This window comes from Psammomys obesus, unplaced genomic scaffold, assembly GCF_907164565.1.
Source record: "Psammomys obesus unplaced genomic scaffold, mPsaObe1.curated_primary_1811, whole genome shotgun sequence".
In the NCBI taxonomy this organism is placed as follows: domain Eukaryota; kingdom Metazoa; phylum Chordata; class Mammalia; order Rodentia; family Muridae; genus Psammomys; species Psammomys obesus.
In genome coordinates, this window is record NW_026596962.1 from 2,936,643 (window position 1) to 2,960,800 (window position 24,158).

At 43.5% G+C, this 24,158-nt stretch overlaps 1 protein-coding gene across 2 annotated transcripts in view; it reads left to right on the forward strand.

Moving 5' to 3' along the window:
* The window catches only part of Fbxo15 (F-box protein 15), a 40,989-nt gene that overhangs the window by 12,831 nt on the left and 4,000 nt on the right, over window positions 1–24,158 (forward strand). For both annotated transcript variants that reach the window (XM_055598757.1, XM_055598758.1), the window contains exons 7-9: window positions 1,811–1,893; window positions 3,265–3,407; window positions 22,736–22,860. In XM_055598757.1, coding sequence (XP_055454732.1) covers window positions 1,811–1,893; window positions 3,265–3,407; window positions 22,736–22,860 — 351 coding nt within the window. The remainder of the gene's footprint in view (window positions 1–1,810; window positions 1,894–3,264; window positions 3,408–22,735; window positions 22,861–24,158) is intronic.

Sequence of the window (24,158 nt, forward strand, 5' to 3'; positions counted from 1 at the left end):
CCATACAATGTGGCGGTAGTAGATCCTTTTCTAATGTCCGTGACCTCACTGTCTCTGGGAAGTTGGTGAGGTTTCTAGTACCAGGCATGATTTCCTTCCTGTTGAGTGGGCCTCAAGCGCATATAGACAGCTGTTGGTTGCCCCTGACATGTGAGTGCCACCTATGTGGGCCTCCTCAGATGCCTTGCTGTGCTGCCATTGTTGTGGTTTATGGGTGCTGTGGCTGGGTGAGCCCCTCCTTTGGCAGCTTGCCTCATATTTTCTGGTACCACAGGAAAGACGCTCTCAGCCCGGATCCAGTGCAAATCATCTGGGTCTGTCTGAGCCCTGTGTCCTGAGTGTGCAGTGCTTTTGGGAGGAGGGGCTGCTTTCAGCCTGGGAGAGGCATGCGAGGGCAGCAGCAGTCTGCTCTGTTGTGGAGTCACACAGAGCACCCTGACCAAGCGCTCAAAAGAAGGGCTCCTGGGCTCTCGGGCAGCCGCTTACTGCAGAGCAGGGCGGTGTGATGTGCTCTGCATCCACAGCACTTTAGTTTTGTGGCTGTGGCTCTGCTATGAAGCATTGCATGGACTGGTTGAGAGTAGCAGTGTGCCTCTGTGTCAGTGATGGGACAGAAGCAGGTTCTCTGTGTTCTACAGGGCTCCCTCTTGTTTTTATCAGCTGACCATGGTAGTTTTTGCTTCTTTTTACTCTCTCTGTGTGTGTGTGTGTGTGTGTGTGTGTGTGTGTGACTTGAGGATGAAGCACCAATTTGGTTCTGCACTTTTGACTTAAATATGTGATTTCTGTTGTTCTATAGAACCATGAGGACTATCTGATCTGCTTGGAGAGTGAGTGGTGCCTTCAGGCTTACCATTCAGGGGTAGCTACAGCAGTCAACATCAGTCCCCTGCACTCACATTTCTGCCATTTAGCCTGGTGGGCACATGAAGTGAAGTCGAGTCTTCCCACTGCATTTGACAAACCAAGCAGTTATTTGCAAACAAAACAAAACATCAAACCCTATTGTTGTAATTTGATCTCTGTTACTGTACTAAAGAGCAGGATCAAAAGCATCTTAGATGAGGAGAGGGCTTATTTATCCTCCCAGGACACAGTCTACCGTTGCAGAAACTCAGGGCAGAAAGTCAAGTCAGGTACCAGGTACCAGGAACTATAGAGGACTGCTGCCCAGCTAACTAGCTGAGACAGTCTAGAACCTCAAGCCCAGGGATGCTGGGCCCTTCCACATCAATTAGTAATAAGAAAATGCCCACACACAGGCACACAGGCAATCAGAGCCTAGCAGATCCTCATTTGGCACTCATTTGGATAATTCTGGGATGTATCAAGTTGATTGCTGAAGCTAACTAGGAGAAACATTAGCTCAGTGTTTGTGAAATTTACCACACATTTTGCAGGGTCTTACAAATATTGTCCTTATCTTTGAAAAGAGGTTGAAATAGCCTGAAATCACCCCCCCCACTTGTGTGTTTGTATGTGTGTATGTCTATATACATGTGTATGTATACATGTATATATGCATATTACATATTTATGTATACATATAAATAACATGGCAATCATTGTGTAGAAGAGAGCATTTTTCTATTTCACAAGTGATAGGACATTAATTCTTTTGGGACTGTCTGTTCTGTATATTGGGTAATGATGGTCCAGCTATTGTGTTATATATAAGTCTTATGACACACTTTGTTAGCAGTGATAATGCATGTACCTTCAGAATGATATGCTGTGATTTTTATAATGAACTTGTGGAAAATTAAAATACTTCTATTGAAAACTATGTTCTTTTAAATTAACTTTTCAGAAGGAGGACGGACTGGCTTTTGTCATGGCAACTCTTCATTTCCATCACCTTGTGGAGAAGAGCACACTAGGCTCCGCCACTCTGTATGTATCTGGGTGGGCGAATTGAATTTTGTATGGTCAGGATGGAGTGTTAGTTAGCTGCATGTTAATATTCTTATACTAGCTATGAGCATTCTGTAGCCAGTGGGCACAAGGCCACAGGCATGGCAACTTAGCCATTGCTAAAATAACTGCATTATTTATGTGTTGGCTACTTTTTAAAAGCACTTTTAATTACGTTTTTTTTTTTTTTTTTTTTTATATCGCTCCCTACTCTGCCCTAATCCTTTCCAACACCAGGTAGGAGAAAGAAAGGCTTAGTTGGAGAGGGGTCACAGCTCTCTTAGCTGCTTCCTGCTAGTCAGGGTCGTCAGGTTCCTTGGAGCTGGTCCAATCCTTGTTTCAGGAGATCTCCAACTTCTTGTCTTACTGCGTCAATAGTAGCTGGGAGGTGCAGGGAGAAGCAGGAGCAGCCTTGTTCTTTCTTGGAGTTCCTCCACACTCTGGACTCTCTGGCATTGTTCCCTCTCAGAGTCCTCAGATTGAAACTTATCTGTAGCTGGCAAAGAGCTCTTCTCAGAGCCGGCATGAACCAAATAGTCTGCTGCTATAGACCACCTGATTCAGTCCCACATCCCACACCTGGGACCAAAACAAAAACATACTTAGATCCACAACACTTATGAACATGTATTTGCTTGAGTTATTCTAGTTTGAGGACTTTATACCTGATAAGAGTATTCTTATAGATTCAGAGATGCTTTGTTCTTTTAGCATGCCACCATTCTCCTCCAAGTTCTCATCTGTAATGTGAAGTTCTGAACGCTGACAATTTGCAGACCTTTGGCCTCTGGTTGACTCTGCTTCTATGGTGCCTTCTAATGTATTAGCATGCTTTATGTCTCCCTGGAGCTTCTCCCCTTCCCCCTTTCCCTTTCTACTTGGTCCCTTCCTTACTGTTTTTTAATATCTGAAAAGCTGCTGGGTGCTTTTAAGTATGTTGCCTTCCATGGTGAAGCTTTTCTTACTGAAAAAATTGGTGTTTTAGGTCTTTTTTTGCCTGAGTCCCTGGCCTGGAGATCTGTATGTGTGCACCTCTTGGCTGGGTGCCTTTGTCTTTGGCCACAGAGAACAGAGTGGCCTTTGGGACTACCGTCCCAAGGTGGAGATCACAGTCACTGTGGTGGTCTTCTGGCTGCCTGTGAACTATGATTCTGTGCTGGTTTTTATAGAAGTTGGTGAGAACAGCATGGAACAGGTCTTTGGAGTTCATGGTATGAAGACTATTGTGGTTCCTATAGCATGACATTGGTGGGAGGTAGTGTTTTGAATAGAAAAATATTAGGAGTATTTTCCAACCAAGTATTTTCTTTGTGATGTTGAGAAACCTGTGTGTTTTCTTTTCCTTTTCAGTCCCTACGTGCTGCCTCCTCACAGTCCGTCTGTGGATGACAGCCCGGAGTACGGACTGCAAGGCTACCAGCTCCACATTGACATGCATGGCGGTGGGATCTTCTACCTGTGTAGCACGTTTCGCAATCTCTTCTCCAGGAAAGGTGAGATTAAGTTGTCTTGTTTCTTTCTGAAGTTGGTGGGCTGCAGAGAAGAAACTATTGTTTGTGTTCACTTATCCTCCCATGTGGTCAGCTGCTGAGTCCAGCTCTGTTTTCTTTGCATGTGTCTGTTGGGCCTGACTCTGTCTCTCCCATTCTCTAACCTGTACCAGGAGGCTCCCCTCAGCCTTCCTGATGTTCGGGTCTGCCTGTTACTCTTACATCCAAAGCCTCCCTTCTTTCCCCAGGAATCTGTGGGTCACAGGGTGAGTGTCACAGCCTTATACAAGGAGACTGTAGAGAAATCAGTCTTTCTCATATCTGTACTACTCCAGTGTTTGCTATTTGCCAGACTTTTCAAAACAAGGCGGGGAGACTCAAGCTCAGAAGGCATGCCTGCTTGTTTTATGACTTCTTGTACCTTTTGTGCTTAAGCCTTTCTTGTCACCAGTATGCGCACTCTCTACTTCTGTTTCAGCTGTGTTCTAACATCTTTCACTCTTAATGCTCCTCACCCACCTCACATTCCCCGTTGTAGTTTCTTAGCTTCTACACTGTAGAATGTGTAGGTACTCCAAGTTAAATACACAAAACTGAAGAGATGGAGTAAGAGTCTACATACAAGAAAGAAAACGTAGCATTTGTCTTCCTGGACCTGAGTTACCTCACTCAGTATTACTTCCAGTTCCATCTATTTTCTTGTAAATTTTATAACTTCAATTTTCTTTTTAGCTGAGTAGAATTCTATTGAGTATATTTTATTATTTATTTGTCAGTTAGTTGATGTACATGTAGGCTGATTCCATCTCCTAGCTATTATGAATAGAGCAGCAAAGAAAATAAATGTCTAAGTATCTCTGTAGTGGGTATTGAGCCTCATGTACACACACACACACACACACACACATATATCCAAGTGGTATAGCAGGGTGATATGATAAATTTATTTTTAGTCTTTTGAGAAACCTCCAGACTGATTTCTGAACTGGCTGCACTAGTTTACATTCCCACCATCATTCTATAAGGGCTTCGCTTTCCTCACACTGTTTGTTGTCATTTGTATTCTGGATGATGGCCAGTTAAGACAGGATCTTAATGTGACTAAAGATATTGACCACTTTCTAAAAGAGTTTACTAGCCATTTGTATTTCTTCTTTTGAGAACTCTTCAGTTCCATAGCTTGTTTTTAAAGTGAGGTGTTTGGTTTTCTTGATGGTTAGTTTTTTGAATTCCTTGTTTTTTCTATATACTAATCCTTTGTTAAGTATGTAGCTGGCAAAGGTTTTATCCTGCTCTTGGACCACGTCTTTAGTTGGTGGATGGTTTCTATTTCTGTGCAGAAGCTTTTTAGTTTTTTGGGATCCCATTTATGAATTGTTGGTCTTCTTTCCGATCAGAAAGTCCTTACTTGTATCTGTATGCTGAAGCTTACTACGTTTCTTATAGTAGTTTCAGAGTAACTGGTCTCCAGTTGAGTCCTTAATCCATACAGACTTGAGTTTTATGCAGGATAAGAGCTAAGAATCTAATTTCATTCTTTTACCTGTTGATATCGACTTTGATCAGCACCATTTGTTGATGCTATTTTTTCTGTAATGAGTATTTTTAACATCATTGTCAAAAATCAAGTGGCTGTAGTTGCCCTGACTTGCTTGTGGTCCATGTGGCTGCATTTGTGCCAGCATGACACTGTTTTTATTACCATGGCTCTATAGGACAACCTGAGTGAGGCATGGTGGTAACTCTCGAAGTGTTCTTGTTGTTAGGCTTGATTAGGCTACTCACGCTCTCAAAATTTCAAGATCATTTTTCTCTCTTTAAAAGTTCCACAGTCTTAAAAGTCTAAGTTCTCTTTAAAAGTTCAAAGTCGTTCAGCTGTGGGCTCCTGTAAAATAATAATAATAAAAATATTAATGTATTTTCTTACTCCAAGAGGGAAGAACCAGGGGACAATCACAATCAAAATCAAAGCAAAGCCAACTTCAACAGTGAAAAGTTCAGTGCTTTGTGTCTGGACCTGTGGTTGATCATCTCAGCTGCAAAGGCCTGGAGGAGCTTTGGCTCAGGCGCTGAAGCCCATAGCCCATAGCACTTGTCTTATGGGTTCAGGCTAGCTCTCTCCACAGCTGCTGCTGTCCCTGGCCGTCATCCTGTGGTTCTGGCGTTTCCAGCATGCTAGGCTCTTTACTGAAACTAAAGCTGCATTTTCATCAATGTCCTATCCCAGCCTCTCTTCAGGGACTCCAGCCTTGCCTTCTATTGCTGAGCCTCAGTTGCTCTCCAGGACCCCTTCATGCTTTTAAACCAGCACCACCTGAGTGATTCTGACACATTTCCAAGTGTCGCTGCTCATGGGAGATGCAGGCCTGGCTGCCATGGGACACAGTGCCTCTGTGCTGACCCTCAGTGATGCTGTACTCTTCTTCATCCGTCTGATTTTCAGCCCCGGCTAATCAATATCAGTTGTCCCATTCAAACAAATGCTTTACTTCAGTGATGCTGCTCTTTTGTTTATCACAGCTGATTTCTTCAGTGGCCCTGCCCAGAGCCCCAGATTCTTAAGTGAAAAGATCATACCAGTGGCCCTGACTTTGCTTCTCAGGCCTGTGTCGTCTTCATCTCTTTCATCATTCCTGTCTTCCAAACTCCTTCTGTATATCGGTCATCAATCGGGAATATGCCCTCCAGGCTTGCCTTCAGGCCAGTATGATGGGGCATTTTCTCAACTGAAGTTTCTCTTCTCATGTTTAATTGACAAAAAACAAATAACCTGCCCCCTTAAAATAATAAAATTAGCCAACACAGGTGGCTATTGTGAATGATATTTTTTTCTTTCATTTGCCAGTATGTTTGTCATTGATGTTTGTGTGTTAATTGTGCTATCTGCTGCTTTGCTGAAAGTGTATCAGCTCTAAGACTTCTTCGGTAGAGTCTTTAGGGTCTCTGAGGTACAGAATCATATTATCTGAAAAGGAGCTACATTACCCCCCTCTTTTGTATTTGTATCCTTTTTATTTCCTTCTCTAATTACTGTGGCTAATACTTTGAGTTCTATATTGAATTGGAGCAGAGAGAGTAGACACACTTGTCTTTTCGTTTAGCATGATATTGGTTACAGGTTCTTTGTACATAGACTTTATTATGTTGATGTGTGCTGTATGCATTCATAGCTTCTTTTTTACTTACCAAGAAAGGCTGATTTTACCCGAGGGCTTTCTGCATCTACTGGCATGATCATAATCAAATATGTACTTTTGAGTCCAGTTTGATGACCTCCAGGGCAGGACCTGCTGTGAGTGTCTGCCCTGGGTGGCTGTTTCAGGCACAGGCAGCCCCTGTAAGTGTCTACTCTCAGAGCAGCTGCTCATGCTGCACAGTTGGGAAATCTGGCCTTTTACTGGACTCGTTTGTTATCTGTGTACTTCAGTATTTACTTTTACTCTGTCATGTGAGGCTCTGCGAAAAGCATCTCATCATTGGAACCCAGGTATATACCACCATTCCCTAGTTGACTCTGAGTACAACTGTCTTTATTCTGGTGGCAATAGCTTTGGCAGAGAACTTAGCCTCTTGTGTCAAGGCTCTTCCTGCCCCGTACCCTGTCCTCTCTCCAGCATTCACATATCCACCAAATGCTAGAGAGGCCAGCATTCAGCCTGTCTAGGTCTTGCTGTGGGGAGAGCCTGGCTCTGGTGACGAGTGATTGAGACTGAAGCCTGGGAGCCGATGAGGTGAGTTGAATGGTCTCTGTTGTGGTTGCTCCCCAGAGTTCTCCTTCCATTTGAATCTTGTGACCACTACTGTGGTCTGTGGGGCCCAAGCTTTTCTGCCTGATCCCCTGTCTGGCATCTTCTTCTCTCTTCTGCCCTGCTCTGCTGTCCTTGTCCTGCTTTGGCAGTACCAGCTGTTGTGGCCGATCCCACATGCCTGCAGTGTCAGCACTACAGATCTCTGCAAGGTCACTGTCAGCTGTGCAGTGAGACTTCCTAGCCACTCCCCATCTGGAATCTCAGGCCCGCCCCACAGCGCCCTGTGTTGTATTATTCAGCTTTACCAGTTAAACCTATTTTAAAAGATCTTCTTGATGCTGTGTTTTTCATTAGTTCCTGTCTGTCTCCTCGGAGGCCAGTCTGAGCACTGAGTGTTCCACAGGTGTGCACGTGTGCGATGTGTGCTCCCCTTTCTTATTTGTGTGTGCTTCTCTCCTTCTGCAAATGTGTTTATATGTGTATATGTGTGTGGACTTAGTCTGGCTCCTGCTGACTGCTCCTGAAGGCCACACTGCTGAAAGGCTCTTTGAGAGCCATGGCCTGTTACTGAGATCTCCTTGTGTTTCTTCGTCTCAGGCTCTGGCCTGCATTATGCAGTGTCTCTGCTGGAAGCTCTTACACTTCTCTTAGCTCAGGGGGCTGCAGAATGGCTTGCTGCTGTGGAGGGGATGCTGCAGCTTAGTGGCATTGCTGGGCCAGAGCAAGAGGATGGCAAGGGTCTGAGGAACTTTCTAAGAAGGGAAATCCTGCTTTCTGCCTCTCGGAGTCTAGGCAGGCCCTCAGATGCCAGTCAAGCCTGCTTCTCAGGCAGCCTCACAGGTCCAGTGCGACCACTGTGGGGTTGCCCTGGTGTTCTCATTTTCTTGTACAGCACACAGATAGGGTAGAGTCCTTGAACTACTTCACATTTTTCTTGCTCTGTGGAAGGAGGAAGCCCATAGATTCATCAGTGGCCCAAGTGTTTTGTGTCTATGTACCTATGATAAAGGTGCTTGCTTCACTACATGTAAAAATTCTTTGCAATCTGAATATAGCTTCTGTGTATCTATTTCATCTCCTCACTTCAAGGAAAGCATCAAGTGTGTTTTCTATTTCTAATTGGACATGGTTTATATAGATATTCAACCATTCTAAAATTTGTTTCTAAAACACTAATTGCATTTTAAGTTTTTACTGCTTTAAAAATGTGAAATGCTTTCACATTGTATGACTACAGAGCACTCCAGTATTTCCTGTATTCAGAATCTACTAACTTATAATTCCCCTTTTTATTTGTGACATCTTCTGTATGTGTGTCTGTATGTAACAGTTAGTCTTTGTCCTGCTGATTGGGACTCAGTCAGTTAGGTGCTGGGGCTATCGGGGAACACTCTGAGTTGCAAAGAAAAGGGCTCCAGCCTTCCCTTATTCTCAACAAATACAGAATAGTAGCTTTATCATTCATGCATTGGTTGTACCTGAGACATACCCTAATCATGCTGGAGTTGCTAGTGACTGGATACACTTATGAGCACTCATTGTAGCTGCTGTTGCAGTTGCTTGTCTTCAGCAATTACCATGGGCCTAGGAGATAGAACTTCTTACTTTTCCTGTGTAAGTGACGCCGAATCTGCAGCTGGTAGCTACCTACCTCTCTGACTCCATAAGGCTACCATGAGGTGAAGTTCCCATCTGTATTTGGGCCCACTTCACTGCAAACAAACACAACATAACCATCAGTATGTGTTTGCATTTTTTTTTTAAATTTCTTACGTATTTTATGTAAATTTGTATGTATGCTGTATGAATACATATACTTACATAATTTATCATGTGTATCATACATCTTCATTTCTTTTTTTTTTTTTTAAGGTGGTTTAAGTATACATTTATTTTATTTATTTATTTATTTATTTATTTTGTATTTTATTTTTTTCTTATCAGTTACATTTTATTAACTCTGTACCCCAGCCGTGTTTGCATTTTAATACTGTGTAGTTTAGGGTTCTCTCTCTCTCTCTCTCTCTCTCTGTGTGTGTGTGTGTGTATGTGTGACACACACAGAGAGAAGGGGATTATTATCTGTCTGTCTGTCTGTCACTGTCTTTCCAAAGTTGTTGGTTTTGTAGGTGTGGTCAAAGTCAGGTCTGCTGTGCTGATGTGCTACAGTAGCATTCGCTCCAGCTCCATATAGGGTGAATAAACCCTGTCAGTAATAATGTGCTTCCTACAACATGCAAGAGTTGAGGCTAGTGAGGAGAAATGGGAAACTAAATATTTTCACACTTATCTGGATTGTGTGTGCTATGTGGATGCACTCGCCCCCCCGCCCCCCCGCCTTACCCCGCACTCTTAAGGCTTTAGTTCATACAGTGAGAGGACTTTCCTACATAGATTCCAGTGCTTTTCCTCACTCTTCGCATGATTCTAAGAGTCAGCAGAGGGAGCTATTGCCATCAGAGTGTGTAACATTTTTTTAAAGTACAAATGGATTGTCCTTTATGGTTTTTGAGAAACTCTCTTGGTACCATGTGGTATATTTAGTAAATTTCAGCTATGTCATTGAAGATCGGGATGACAGAACTTTATTCCTATTTTAAAAAACACTTTGACCCTACCAAGGATGAGATGTTTTATCATCATGTCCCTGGAATTTAGGTTGCTCTATGTGCCCTTCATCCTCAGTAAGAAATGAAAAACCAGGCCTGACACTAATGAGACAGCCTCAGTGGAACAGCATGCGGTCAAACGGTCAAGGCCAGCTTGTTTGGTCTAACAACTAGTGTCAGATTCCAGGATGAATCAAGCAAGCCCAGGAATAGATGAGATTCCTGCACCTAAGCGGGGATGCCAGAGCTTGCTGACTGCATGCTGGGAGTGCCACATCAGGAAGTCCTGTAGGGCTCTGCACAGGGGCTACAGGAGAGACAGGGACAGTTAATCCTGGGGTCTAGAACAAGCCTAGTAGTCAGTATTTGTGTGGCAGGGGAAGGATGAAGTTAAGTAGGATATAACTGAAGTAGTCTGAGCACTTTCATATGGCCACGTCCAGTATCTGTCCTTGAGTAATGATCATGTGTATCATGATCATTGCATGATACCCATGTATCAATTTCATTCATAAACCAATTGCAATTTTTTATTTAAAAAATCTCAATGGAAATTGCAAAACTTGCAGAATCGAGTCTGAAATATGTTTGGAGTGGTTAAGATGCAGCTCACTGGTAGAGCACTTGCGTAGGGTAAGACCATGAGCTCTGTTTTCAGCAGCACAGATGGATAGTTAGGTGAATGGTAGGTAGGTAAGTAGGCAAATAAAGAAGTTCTTTTGGAAAATGCATAGAGTGATGGCTGAAAAACTTGGGTTTATAAATTTAATGATGAGCTATTAGAGTCTCTTTTATACATGATGTGGGTCCAGGTTTAGACAACAATAAGATAATAATCAGGGAGCCAAAACAAGATTTAAGTATAGATTATTGGCGTGATATTTGAGGCTCTTTTGTGGTCCTTGCTGCTGCCATCTGATCTTCCTTCTGCAGAGGGAGCCACCATTCTGTATTGAGTTGATTGCTCCCCTGTCTTTCTCTTTTTAAAATTAAGCTTCTTTGTATTGTGAACTGATAACACCAAACAGATCCTTACTCAATTTAGAAAATGAGTAGTGAGACGGGGTCTATTTCACAGACGTTAGCCACTGTGCTCCTGTCAGTAAAGAATTGTGGTGTCACTGAAGACACAGCAGCCCAGGTGAATGGGACAGAATGCTACTGCCCTGCAGTTCAAAGTCGTCAGACTATTTTAAACTATTTATTTATGTAAGATAAACATTTACTTACAGAATAACAGTTACCACATAGTTTAACTAAGTGTAAGACACTCTATCTTTTTTTATCTGGTGTGGCTTCATCCTGTAGAGTATATTATTTCTTGAGAGTGTTGGTATAGAACAGGTTGTGAAGAATAATTTGCCTAACTGGCAAAACGGGTCTTTAGAGTTGAATATGTAGGGAATGCTAATCCTCAAAGGATTTATTATCCATTTTCAGAGGGGAAAAGCTGTAATGATGTAGTCAGAACAAATTCTAACATTGATCCTGGCCACAGTATTGTGTTTATAAGTCATTTCAATTACTTTGCTAAAGGTCCTCTGAAGTTTTATGTTTTTCAGTCCTCGCTACTAAAAACAAGTGTGAAGTCTCTAGCCAGTAGCTCGTGATGCCTGGAGTTAGGTTCTTGCATCACAGACGTGAGGGTAACTGTGGAGCTGACTCAGTGGTGACTGGTCTGGGGTAGGCATTGCCTCACTTCGCATAGGCCAGCCTACAGATTGCCATGCTTAGGTTGGCCGCTGTCACCCACGTGAGCTGAAGTAGATGATGCTGGAGTCTGAGCTCTTTCTCCTGTGAGTCCAGCTTCCAGCCACCAGCACCAAGTCCTGCTTTGCTGTCCTCTTCACTGCCCCTTCAGGTGTGTGCACGTGCTGTTTGCAAGGTGAGGAGGTACTTAAGTCCTGATTGCGTGTGCCTCTTTTCTCTTGACTGCTTGACTGCTTTCCCATGGAATTCACTCACACTCATCTAAGGAACTGGACAGTTGTCCTTCCTTGCAGGTGTGTGTGTGTGTGAGAGAGAGAGAGAGAGAGAGAGAGAGAGAGGGAGAGAGAGTGTTTGCGTCTGTGGAGCGTGACATCAGTGCTGAGTGCTTTCTCCTTTTCTCTCTGCCTTACTTTTTGAGATGGTCTCTCAGTGAACTTGGCGCTCACTGATTGGCTAGACTGACTGGCCAGAAAACCCCAGGAGCTTTTCTCCATGTCTCAGTGGTGGCGTTACAGATGTGGGCTGATCCTGTAGGCATCGCTGCTGTTGGTGTTTGTTTGGTTTCGTTTTTTAGAGATGGGTTCTGGGGATCTGGACTAAGGCACTGAGCCATTTCCCCAGCAAATCTTTCTCTGATAGTTTATGTGTTTTGCCACTTTGAAAAGTAATGGCTATGTTAAGAGTTTCTTAAAAAGGGATTTGTATAATCCCCTTTCAAAGAAAAATTTATGATCCCCTAACCTGCCCATAATTGATGGCTGTTTCCTTGTGTATTCCCATTAAAATTAAGCACAAGGGAAGATTAAGTGAGGATGTATTTTGCTGTCTGAATTTGATTTATGAGAGAGTAAGAGAGAAAGAGGGATAATAGCACAAGAAATACTTCCAAAATGATTTGTTAAGTTAATACTGGAAGTGAGTTTGTAGAAGTGTCTATGAGTTTTCCTGTGTGCAATTTATATTCTGTTTTTGTTGTTGAAAATGCAAATAGACTGACATTAGGTCTGACTAGTCCTAAGCTCATTGACTCATGAGGACAGTTCATGAGACTTGGGGTATCGATGTATTAATGAATACAGTCAATAAGAGGAAAGGTGTGTGGCTGAGGTTCAGTGGAAACCACCCATTGCTTACAGTCCTTTCACTGTCACCACGCAGGGGTACCTAGTTCCTTCAGCACTGTGGAAGCTGGCAGGTCTCACTAGAAGTTCAGGTATTTACAGGGGCTGCTGTGTGGGTCTGTGTGACCGAGGTCGTACTGAGACCTGGTACTACCGTATGAGACTCCTACAAGGAAAGAGGTGCTCAGCATAAACCACACAGCCCAAGCATTAGGCACAACGGACAGCTGCCTTGCCAGCTAGGTGGAGGGATTCTCCTGGACATTCAAGGTTGTCCCTGTCAGCAGGCCTTGTGAGCTAATACAGCAGGACTCCAGCCCAATGTATTAGTTCTTTTGCACAACTGTCCATTAACATTTTGATTAGGTTATGGTACAGCCTGGTGAACAGAGGAAATAGTCCAGTTGTGTCTTTGAAGTGTAAATTGAGCTGCCAAAGGGCCTGATCAGCAATGCAGAGGATAAAGAAATGTATACTTATTTGATGTTAGTATCAAGCTAACTATTACCAGTTTTCAGAAGCAGCTGGAGAAAGGTTTTGCACAGCGTGGTGTATTGTAGTCTTTCATCAGGATTGAGAGGAGTAGTTAGAGCAAAGCAGAGAGAAGTTATTTTAATATAGCAAAGTGTGTTTCTCCTAGCCTTTGACCTTTAAGAAAGTGTGCTTTGCTTTCTAGAGTATTTTGAATTCATAGCAAAACTGAGGGGACGGTAATACAGACTATCCATACCGACATTTCCAGCCACAGCTGATGACCACACATCAATGTGGTCTTGTTGCGGAAGACCAGAGCTCACAGTAGAGTCATAGAGAAGAGCATCAGCCCCAGCTGATGATCACACATCGACGTGACCTTATTGCAGAAGCCTAGAGCTTATAGTAGAGTCACTTTTGTATGTGTTTCATGGGTTTGGGCACACTTCAATGGAGTGTGCATCTGCTGTTACAAATTACCTTAACCGTCTCTGTTAGTCTGTATTTTGCTCCTTACATTTCCTCAATGTCTGGCGATCACTAACCTTTTTACTGTCTCCATAGTTTGTGTTTTCTGCAGATTTCACACAGAATGTCACACAGATGGAACCATGTAAGGCATACACTTTCAGACTGCCTGTTTTTTTTCTTGTTTTTCATAGTGTGATAGCTCATCTCATTAGCATTGCTTAGATAAGCCAACCTTTTCACTAATCCATTAAAGGACCACATGACTTTTTAAGTTTGCTCAATTTTGATTAAAATTCCTATTAATATGTGTCTGCAGGGTTTTATATAGACACATTTTTCAACTCCTTTTTGTTGTTTTTGTTTTTTGAGATGGTTTTTCTGGGTAGCTTTGGTGGTCCTGGGACTAACTTTGTAAAGGAAGTAAGAGCAGAAAATACGGACAAGTGCTAAGAAGCACTATCTTCAGGGCATGACAGCTCCTGCAAACATCTCTTAGCAGCCTGTCCTGGACCTCCGCAATGCTTTGCTTGTCAACAGCCAGTCGTGGATGATGGCGAGGAGTTTGAGGCCTCCCCTTCCATGCTCCTGATGAGTTCTGGGTGAGGACAGCCACTGTTTTCATTTGTCTACTACTGGCTCCTTTTGTGTGTCAACTAGAGTCATCAGAGAAGAAGGAGCCTCAGTTGAGGAAAGGACCCCATGAGATCGAGCTGTAAGGCTTTTTTCTCAGTTAGTGGTTGGTGGGGGAGGGCTTATGGTGGGTGGTGCCATGCCTGAGCAGGTGGTTCTGGGTTTTCTAAGAAAGCAGGCTGAGCACGTCATGGTAGTAAGTACCAGGCACGCCCTCCACTACCGAGTGGAGTGGTATGTACATTCCCAGGTCAAATATGCTTTGTTTTCACTTAGAGTTGGGAGCTTTTCCTCACTTATTTTGGTTTACTTTGCAATCTGTATTAGGTTCTCTAAGGGAACAGAAAGGATAGAGAGGATATACAAACACATTAAAGAGGCTTCATTAGACTGGCTTACAGATGGAGTATGGGTAGTCCAGCAATACTTGTTTCACATTGGAGAGGCCAAGAATCCAGTAGTTCAGACTGTAAAGCTGAATGTTTCAGCAGTTGTAATCTGGAGGATTCCTGGAGAGCTGCTGGTCCTCAGTCTGTGTTGGCATCCTGGAGAAATTGGTTCTGATATAGGCAAAGGAATGCCATAGACTAGAATAGAGCACTGGTTCTCAACCTACCTAATGCTGAGACCTTTTAATTCAACTCCTTATGTTGTGGTGACTTCCAATGGTAAAATTATTTTCACTGCTGCTTCATAACTGTAATTTTACTACTGTTAAGAATCCTGATATAAATATCTATGGTTGCAGTGGTCTTAGGTGACTCCTATGAAAGGGTGGTTCAGCCTCCAAAGGAGTTGCCACCCACAGGTTGAGAAATGCTGGAACAGATGACCTTGTCTGCAAGAGTGAGGGCCCAAAGGCCAAAAGTAGGGTTCCTTTTTTCCATGTCCTTTGATCTGGGCTGCTAGCACAAGGGGACACTTTTTAAGGGTGTGTCATTGTGCTTTGCATGGTCTGATCAAAACTCTTTAAAAAAAAACCAAACAAACCACCACCAACAAACTTTTTCATAGGAGTGCTGAGCTGCTCGTATTTTACTTTATTCTAGATGCAGTCAAGTGGAAACCATAATTCCCCACACAACCTTAATGGAAAACACTTTTATACCAAGCCAATACTTTTCTCTACAGGATTGCTTTTTGTGTTGCTGTCATGAGTAAGCTCCTTGGGATAATGTTTCCTTTTTCTACTTCTTAGGTTTGTTTTATATCTACATAGTTATTATTGTTGGCTTTTCAGTGAAGTGCCATGGACTCCCTTTATAAACTTTGTATATTTTATTAACCTTGTAAACCCTCAAGGCAAGAAAGTGGCCAGGCCCCCTCTTGAGCTCCAGCAGCCAAACCTCATGCCCCAGAGGTCCCTAATGGCCATAAAGGTAATTTTCTTGGTTGTTTTTGTTTTTGTTGTTGTTTTGGTTTAGGTTTTCAAGATAGGGTTTCTCTGTGTAGCCCTGACTTTGTAGACCAGGCTGGCCTTGAACTCACAGAGTTCCACCTGCCTTTGCTTCCCCAAGTGCTAGGATTACAGACTTGCGCCATCACATCTGTGCCGCTGTGTCCAGCTTAAAGGTCATTTTCTAGAGGCTGTCACTATCATTCCCAGCTCTGAAGTGGGAGAGTACCTGGACCCTACCCTACAAGAAAAATCTCACCAGTCCCTGAACAGGAAACCCCACCAATTCCTGAGCTCTCCCAAGTGCAGGACTTGAAATCCTATCAGTCCTCACCCTGGAAATCTCTGCCCACTAAGACATTTTATAAAAGCCCTTCTACTGTTCAGTTTCTTGCTGTCTTCTCCCCGGAGCAGAAGCAGCCACCCCTGGATTTATCCCTCCAAACCATGGACTCATTCTCCTAATAAATCTCTTTTATGAGATTTGCTGCCTGGTTTGACCCTCTCATATGGAAGAAGAGAAGAAGTAGGTCTGCCCTGAGGCTCCTGAGCTCCTTAGCTCAGCTGGGACACCCTCCCCTGGGAGTTGGAACACTGCAGAGGAGAGGTGAGGCAGGGCTGTTACTCTGTAGCCCTCGCCTTCTCCTCAGGGCTGTGGTACCTCTGTTGACAATTGTAGCACGCTTTCTATTAAAATACCAACTGTAATAAGCATGTTGGGCCGAGTGTATAAGACACCACAGACAACTTTAGAGAATTCAAAGAGGTTATCAGCCTTACAAATTCTCTTTTCTCCTTGTGCCAAGAGGAGACTCTGCAGCAGCTGAGAGTGAATTCTTTTGAAGTGTTTTTCTTTTCTAGATTTCTAGATATATCATATTATCTTATTTTTGTGACTATGATCCTAAAAATAGGTGGCTTTTCATTCCTTCTGTCCCTGGTATTAATTGCTTGCTATGTTTCTAGGTCAGGTTGCACTCTGTAAGCATTTGTCATGGCGTGTGGGGTACTGGAAGCAGTGTTGTCCTTTCCGGGTGGCGATTCTTTAGAAAGCCCAGAGCAGTCACACACTCTGGCATCTCCATTAGGAGGAGGTAGTGCATGTTTGCTGTTCTGTACTTCTAGTGATTCATGAGATACAAGCTTTGTAAGTGACTGCTGCTTATGTCAGAGCTCACCCAGGGGAGGCATAGCCTGGCTTGAGAGCTCAGCCGTATAGTTTGTGGGGCCTGTTGAAAAAATTACTAGTAATCTTTATATGACCACAACAGAGCATTAGAAGCTGTGCTGTGTCCCTTCAAGTCCTGCCTGCTGCATGGGTGATGCTGAAGATGAGCTGTACCTTGGGAGGCCTGTCTCAGCTGCTCTGGCTGCTGTTCCAGATTCCAGATTCAACCTCCATTCTTTATTTGCTCTTTCTGGTGATTTGGATTCTTTGAACTCTAATTGTTATCAAGGAAATTTGTTTAAATCAGATATTTTATATAGTAAGATATTTTGTAAGGAAATTATGGATATAGAATATCTTATCAAAAACAAATACTTTGGGGAACATCAGTGCAAAAAATATACATGATAGGTTTTCTGATTTTCCCTTGGTAACTTACTGTTAAGGTCTGTGATCTTCAGGATATGGAACTTAGAGCCTCTGTCTCTGTGGACTATAAATGTCTTAACTGTCATGGTTCCACTTTTTGTGCTCCTAGTAAATTACTTGGGTCTCCACTCTTTCTGGCCCTTAATTTTCTTGGACTCAGTCCAGTGACATATTTTAGAAGACCCCATGTGGCATGAAAGAGACCTTTCCTACGGCCCATGCTTTTCCTCGGTGGCACTGGCCCACATGTGGTTGCTTTGAGTCAGCCTCTGACCTGGGAATGTCACTCCGGAAGTTGTCACTTCTTGTTATAGAAATCTGCCTCAGTTACCTGATTGCCCCCTGTTTTGAGTAAGAGCTTTGGTCTGCTGTCAGCATCTCCCTCCTCCACCCTTGCTCCCATGTCCCGCTGCTCTGCTTCCTGCGCTCTCTGATGTCACATCTTCAGTTGTCACAGCTCTTTTCAATCTTGCCCCTTACTGTTTCAGAGGAAAACATGTCCTGCTTCCTTCCAGGATGAACTTCCCAATTTCTGTTCCTAAGTAGATTTGCTCTTGCTCTGAGACCTTCATGTAGCCATTTGTCTCTGTCTCTTTCATCGTCTTAAATCCACGTACCTATCTACACCTCTCCTACTTAAAAAATTGCCTGCCTTCCATGTCAAAAATTATTTCAGAAGAAAAACCCAACTTCTGTGCCAGGTAATTTTTTTTTATTAAAAATGTTAAATTTTTATTAAAGGCTACAAAACCCACAATCTAACACAGTCTTACAAAACTATTTCATACTGTTAAGAGAACATCTTGGTTCATATGTGCTTTGATATGGGCCCACTGATGTCTGTCATGGGACAGGATCTGTCTGAGAGTGTGGCTCTTACCCTCTTCTGATTCTTCACGATGAAGTCCATTCTTAGTTACTTTCCTCCCTGGTGCTCAGGTCCTGTATCTGAGGTCCCTTCCCACTTGTGAGAGTCTCATCATTCATCATGTCTCCTTGGGGTTGGCTGTGCCATGACCACCCCGAGTCAGTGTGAAGCCACATGGAGAGCACACTTGTAGTCAAGAGTCCCTTACTCTGCTGGCCCACTGTCTTGACATGTTGCTGTTGAGAGTAGGACTTAGAGAACCCCTTTAAAAGTAGCTTTGTGGGCTGGAGAGATGGCTCAGCGGTTAAAAGCACTGGTTGCTCGTCCAGAGGTCCTGAGTTCAATTCCCAGCAACCACATGGTGGCTTATAACCATCTATAATGAGATCTGATGGCCTCTGCTGGCATTCCGACAGAACACTGTACATGTAAGAAATGAATAAAATAAATCTTAAAAAATCCTTAGTTATGTTATGTAAACATGTTTTTAAAAAAAAGTAGCTTTGTATTTTTTTCCCTAACCTTCTGAGGGAGAACTTGTCTAGAAAAATAAATTATACTCAGGTGGACTGGACTGATATAAAATTGGTCTAAAACTATGGAAAATAGTACTGAAGAGTTAGGGAAATGCCAGCTGGAAATGTTAAGTGCAGCAATTTAAAAAGCACACTCCAGACTGCTGAATTAACCCATGGTAAAAGTTTAGAGTCTTAAGTACATATAGCGTTCTCTTTAAGCTGCAGTTGATGTCGCCAATAATAGGAGCAGTCCTGGTGCAGACATACGTGTCTTTTTGTGTAGGTCTAGTTAACAGGACAGACGTCGAGACCACATGATGACTCAAAAGACTTCAGCAGTTTGACTGTCGGGTCACTATGCCAACCAGATGGACAGCGTGAAGGTTGTGCCTTCCTATCCTCCCAGCATAGCCTTCCTGTCAGGTCAGCCTGTGGAACAGGAAGGACCAGGAGAGAACATTCTTGTCCCTACAATGTCCGGAGCCCTATCTCTCCACACTCCACCACCTCTAACTGAACTTAGGCACTTGAGTTTCTTCTCTTTTGGAGATTTGGAAAATAATAAAGGTGTCTAAAAATAATTAGCTAGGAAGAAAAAAAAAAACAAACTAGAAAATCATGCATAGGCCTAGGGGATGGTTATGTCAGATACCTAACAAAAATACCTAAGGTTTCCTTTTCCTAAGAGACAGTTCTGCTTGATCATTAGGGCCTAATGATTATGTGATTGTGTTATTGATTGCTAGTCAACACTGGTTAACATCACATGGCAACCAGCTGTCACCTCATGGTGTGAGAGGTGCTTACTGCTGCTCTTTCTGTGTGGTTTTGTGTCACCAAGTTTGCTTCTTGGGTAGAGTTTTGAGTTTGTCTTCCCTTTTTGGACTTACCTATTTAGGCAACTCTGGTGAATCCTGCCTCAGTCTACTCTAATTTCCTTTGCCTTTTTGCTTCTGTGTGTATTAGAAAAATCAATTACCAATCAATCTGTTCTCCTCACATCCTTTACATTTCACCTTATCTGTGTTACATTTGTTTCTGAATAAGAAATGCACCCTGATCATAGCTGAAAATGTGTTCATTAGTATGTTGTCATTGCTATAAAATACATGGCCTTTGATTTCCAAAGAACATTCCTTTTGACAAAACAGATCTTAGAATGCAAAAACTATTACATGTAATGAAATGCCAGGGTGCAGTGGAGGTTTAGAAGGGAAAGGTGAAGATGGATTGCAGAGTGCTGACCTCCATAGAGGTGAATGCTGAAGTTTTGAACACCTAAGCTATTGGAGTTCATCAGTCACAGCTTCGTGGAAAGTGTGCCTATACAATAGCAGAAGGGCCATCAGGGCGAGGCTGGCATGGCTGCTGATTGTGGACTTCTGCTCTGTGCTTTCTTTTTCTGTCAGACTCATATGGCAGGGCCTCTTTTTACCCCCACAGCAAATCGGTTTCACATTTAGTGCATCATGTAAATGGGACCTGTCTTCTGTCTTGTGCGTCTGCTCGTCCCCTGTGCTCTGGCGTCCTGGTTCTTCTGCTCAGCGTGCTGCTCAGGCATTGTCCCCAGTTTAGACATCGGTAGTTCATTCTTGGGTATGACTGGTAGTCTTACGCTTAGTGGGTTGCTGGTTTTGCTTGTTTGATGGACGAGGTATTTGGTTTATTCTCCCGCGAGGCCTTCTAAAAACTGCTGTAGGGTTTTGTGGAGTCCTGTTGGCCTGGTGTCTTCTGCCGTCCATCCACTCTGAAGCCGCTGCTGTGGCTGTGGAAGCTGGCCTCTGGTGTTCAGCTGCACCACTGAGGGTGCCTCTCCCTGAAGCAGTGTGCCTGGGGTAGCCTTGATTTTAACATTTGGCTAGACTTAAGTCAGAAAACATAACAGAACTTCTGGAAATGGAGTTTTGGCTCTTGAGACAGCTTCACATCATTTTTATTTCATTCTGTTGTCACTGGTGATCAGAGTCTGGACCGGGTGTTTGTACCTCTTCTCGAAAGAATTGGAAACCAGAGCTTACACAGGTTTGCAAAAGAAGCAAGATAGCTTTATTTGGAGGAATGGGAGAAAAGCCACAGTACAGGTTATAGAAGGAGACATTGTCTAGATTGACAGTGGGGCCTTGTAAGAAAGAGTACTCAAGGACCTCAAGTACTGTGTGAAGCTTCCTTTCAGTGGTGCCCAAGAGGAGGAGGAGGAAGAGGAGGCAGAGGAAGAAGAGGAGGAGAAAGAGAAGGGGGAAATGAGGAAGAGGAGGAAGAAGAAGAGGGGGGGAGGAGGAGAAGTTTGGCTCTTGAGGGGTGTGTTGCTTTGGATAGGAATGGCCACCATAAACTCATAGATTTGAGTGCTTGGTCCCCAGAAAATGGCACCGTCAGAAGGAAGGAAGTATGTCACTGGGGTGTAGGCTTTGGGGTTGTATAAGCTCAAGCTGAGCACAGTGTTGCTGTCTTCCTGCTGCCTACTGATCTGGCTATAGACTCTTGGCTCCTTCTCCAGAACCATGTCTGCCTGCATGCTGCTGTGCTTACTGCCATTATGGTAACTGACTGAACCTCTGAACCGTAAGCCAGCCCAAATTAAATGTTTTTCTTTGTAAGAGTTGCAGTTGTCTTGTTGTCTCTTCATAGCAATGAAACCTAATTAAGACAAAGGCTGTAGTGAGGATAGTTCTCTGTTTTTATTGGTGGGTCATATGTTGTTTTTCTGTACATTGATTTCTGTACATCATCCTAAAAGGTTACTGAAGGACATAGTGTTGTCTTATTGTGCATGAATCCAAAAGCAGTTCAGGCTGGATTGGTTTTTCTAGTCTTTTATTCCTGGATACACTGGGAATGCACTTGACTAAAATTTTGTAAATGTGCTTGTTGCTATGGTGGAGAAATATAGTGTTATGCAGAGATGGGAGCATGGACAGCCATCTGTGGGGTGGATGGCTAAGGGGGTTCTGAGGTTGAAGAGTGGAGCTGTGTACGTTCAGGGAAAACAACTAGGCTGTCAAGTATAGTATTACACGGTGTATGTGTGTGTGTGTTTGTGTGTGTGTGTACACATAGCTCAAATAGGGGGTCCCATGATACTAAACTGTCTCCTACGTATGCCTGCTTCACTGTGAAATAACTAAAGTGCAAACCAAAGAACCTTTGCTCTTTCCTTCTGCTTTGGCCCATGAGTCACACCTCACTTTCATACAGATATCTGTCTCAGAGGTCATCATGTACAAGTGATGGTACTGCAGTGTTACTGTACTTGGTGGTCACTTTCATGGTGTGTGAAATAACTCAGCGAGGTGTGTGTTCATAGGAGCTAAGCGGTGTTGCAGGCTCTGTCTGTCAAGCAGCTTTGGAAAGCTGAGCACATGGACTGCTTTGTTATGGCAAAGTTCCTAGTACCAGCTTTGGGCCAGTAGAGTTTGGGCCGAGACACTGGTAAACATTTCCAGGCCCTTCACTCATTCCTGAGTGTGTGCAGAGACAGTTTTCTGCAGTGGGCTTCTTCCCCTCCCTCCTCTTGTTCACCTGCTCTTCAGTCCCTGCTTTGCTGGGCCAGCACCACTTCTTGTAACTATGTAGTTGCATCTCTTTTCTGAAGTTATCACTGTTTGTCCTTTTCCATTTCCATGACTGAGTACATGACCAAGCAATGTAACCTTCGTCCACAATGACCCCTCTTCCAAAGGCCCATGTATGTTTAAAGTCTTGGTTTTCAGCTTGGCACTGTAAGGGAGGGATAATGTACCCTCTCCGAAGTGGGGACTATGAGGAGGTCTTCAGGTCATGGGGGGTGCCCTTAAAGGGACTAGTGTGACCTCAGCTTGCTGTACATGTATTCTGTAATGTGTACTTATCATAGGCTCCAAAGCAGTGGGGCAAACGTGCATGGATTGAAACCCTTCCTTCCCTGTTAGTGTCTTTAGTGATGGAAGGCTGGCCAGCACAGCCAACACAGCTGAGTCTTTGTCTTTCTAGTGGGACAGGTGTGTGTTTCCTCAGCCATCTTCTCACTCACTGGGACAGTTTCCCTAGAACCTACCTCCATGTTCACCACCCAGTCCTCATGATAGAGTGGGCTGTGTCCTCAGTGAGTATACTTTGCAGAATGAGGTGTCCCTCAGGAAGTGGCCTGCCTAGAGACTCTTCTGTCCTGAATGGGAAAGCAGTAACTAAACTAACCTTAAATCATTTCAGGGTGCATTGACAATGGATATGTGAAGTTCAAGGTGATAAGTTTAAAAAATAACAGAGAGCACCTACCTCTTATTGGAAAAGTTGGCCTTGCATGGAGAACTAATGTTTTTGATGGCTTTATTGAGGTAAAAACAAAAAGTTTTTTTCAAGTTACTTTATGTATAATAAAATGTCTGTTGATATGTATATATAATTCTTCCTTAAAAAATATTCTGGTTGTGTAGATCTTTGAGGTCTTTTAGCAGAATGAGATATTCATCAAGTGTTTATTTAATATTTTGCCTTAGTTACTGTTCTCCTGAGGTGAAGAGACGACCATGACCAAGGCAGCTCTACAGTTCTAGAGGGTTAGTCCATGATCCTCATGGTGGAAAGCAGATAGGCATGGCCCTGGGGCAGTATCTGAGAGTGTGCATCCTGATCTACAGGTGTCAGGCAGAGAGGGAGAAGGAGAGAAAAGGAAACAGAGACGCTAAGTCTGGTGTAGCCTTTTGAAACCCCAAAGCCCACCCCCAGTTCGCACCTACTTGAGTAAGACCACCCCTCCTCATCCTTCCCAACCACTTCTATTACCTGGGGACTGTGCATTCAAACACAGGAGCCCATGGTGGGCACTCATTACACCATGACAAGTATCTTTGCTCTCCACTCTCTTTGGAGTAGAATGGGCAGGTAGACTGTAGCTGTGCTTGAATAGCTCTTACTGTACCCTCCACTCCCTCACACATTCAGTCAGTCTGTCCAGTGGAGAGAGAGGGCGCTGAAGGTTGGCACAGGCAAATAGCATTTGCTGGAAGCATTCTTACCCATTTGAAGGCTGTATGGTTATAAGTTCCTGTTTTGGTTTCTAGGATCTTTTTGAGCAGCTTAATGACAGTAGCCACATGGAGGGGAAGGTTGTGTAGTGTTGGAAACTGTCAAGGAGGGAAGAGAAGTTCGCTGAGGTCTCCCATGGTTCCATCTCCCGTGTGACTGTGTGCCCGTTTCCTCTGGTCCTCTTTACTGAATGGGGTGGAGTCTGGGAACCACAGGCACGGCTGTGCCGGCAGACAGCCTCTTGTGCTTGCTCATTTCCCCTTTGCTGTGGACATCTGGGGAGAGCGCTGACGACAGGGACCGGGACCAAGGGTTGCTGTGGAGCCTGATCTGCTAAGCTCTTTGGGATTTGTTATATCTATAAGCAAGTGTTAACCCTTGGTAAAAAATATCTATGTCGTATATAAAAGATTACTATTTCATAGCTTTGAATACAGGTATGACCTTTTATTTTTCTATAATAGACTGAAGTGACCATGAAATAAAACACATTAAAATAAAATATTAAGGTTAAATATAGACCATGAAAACAGAGAGAGAGAGAGAGAAAGAAAGAAAGAAAGAAAGAAAGAAAGAAAGAAAGAAAGAAAGAAAGAAAGAAAGAAAG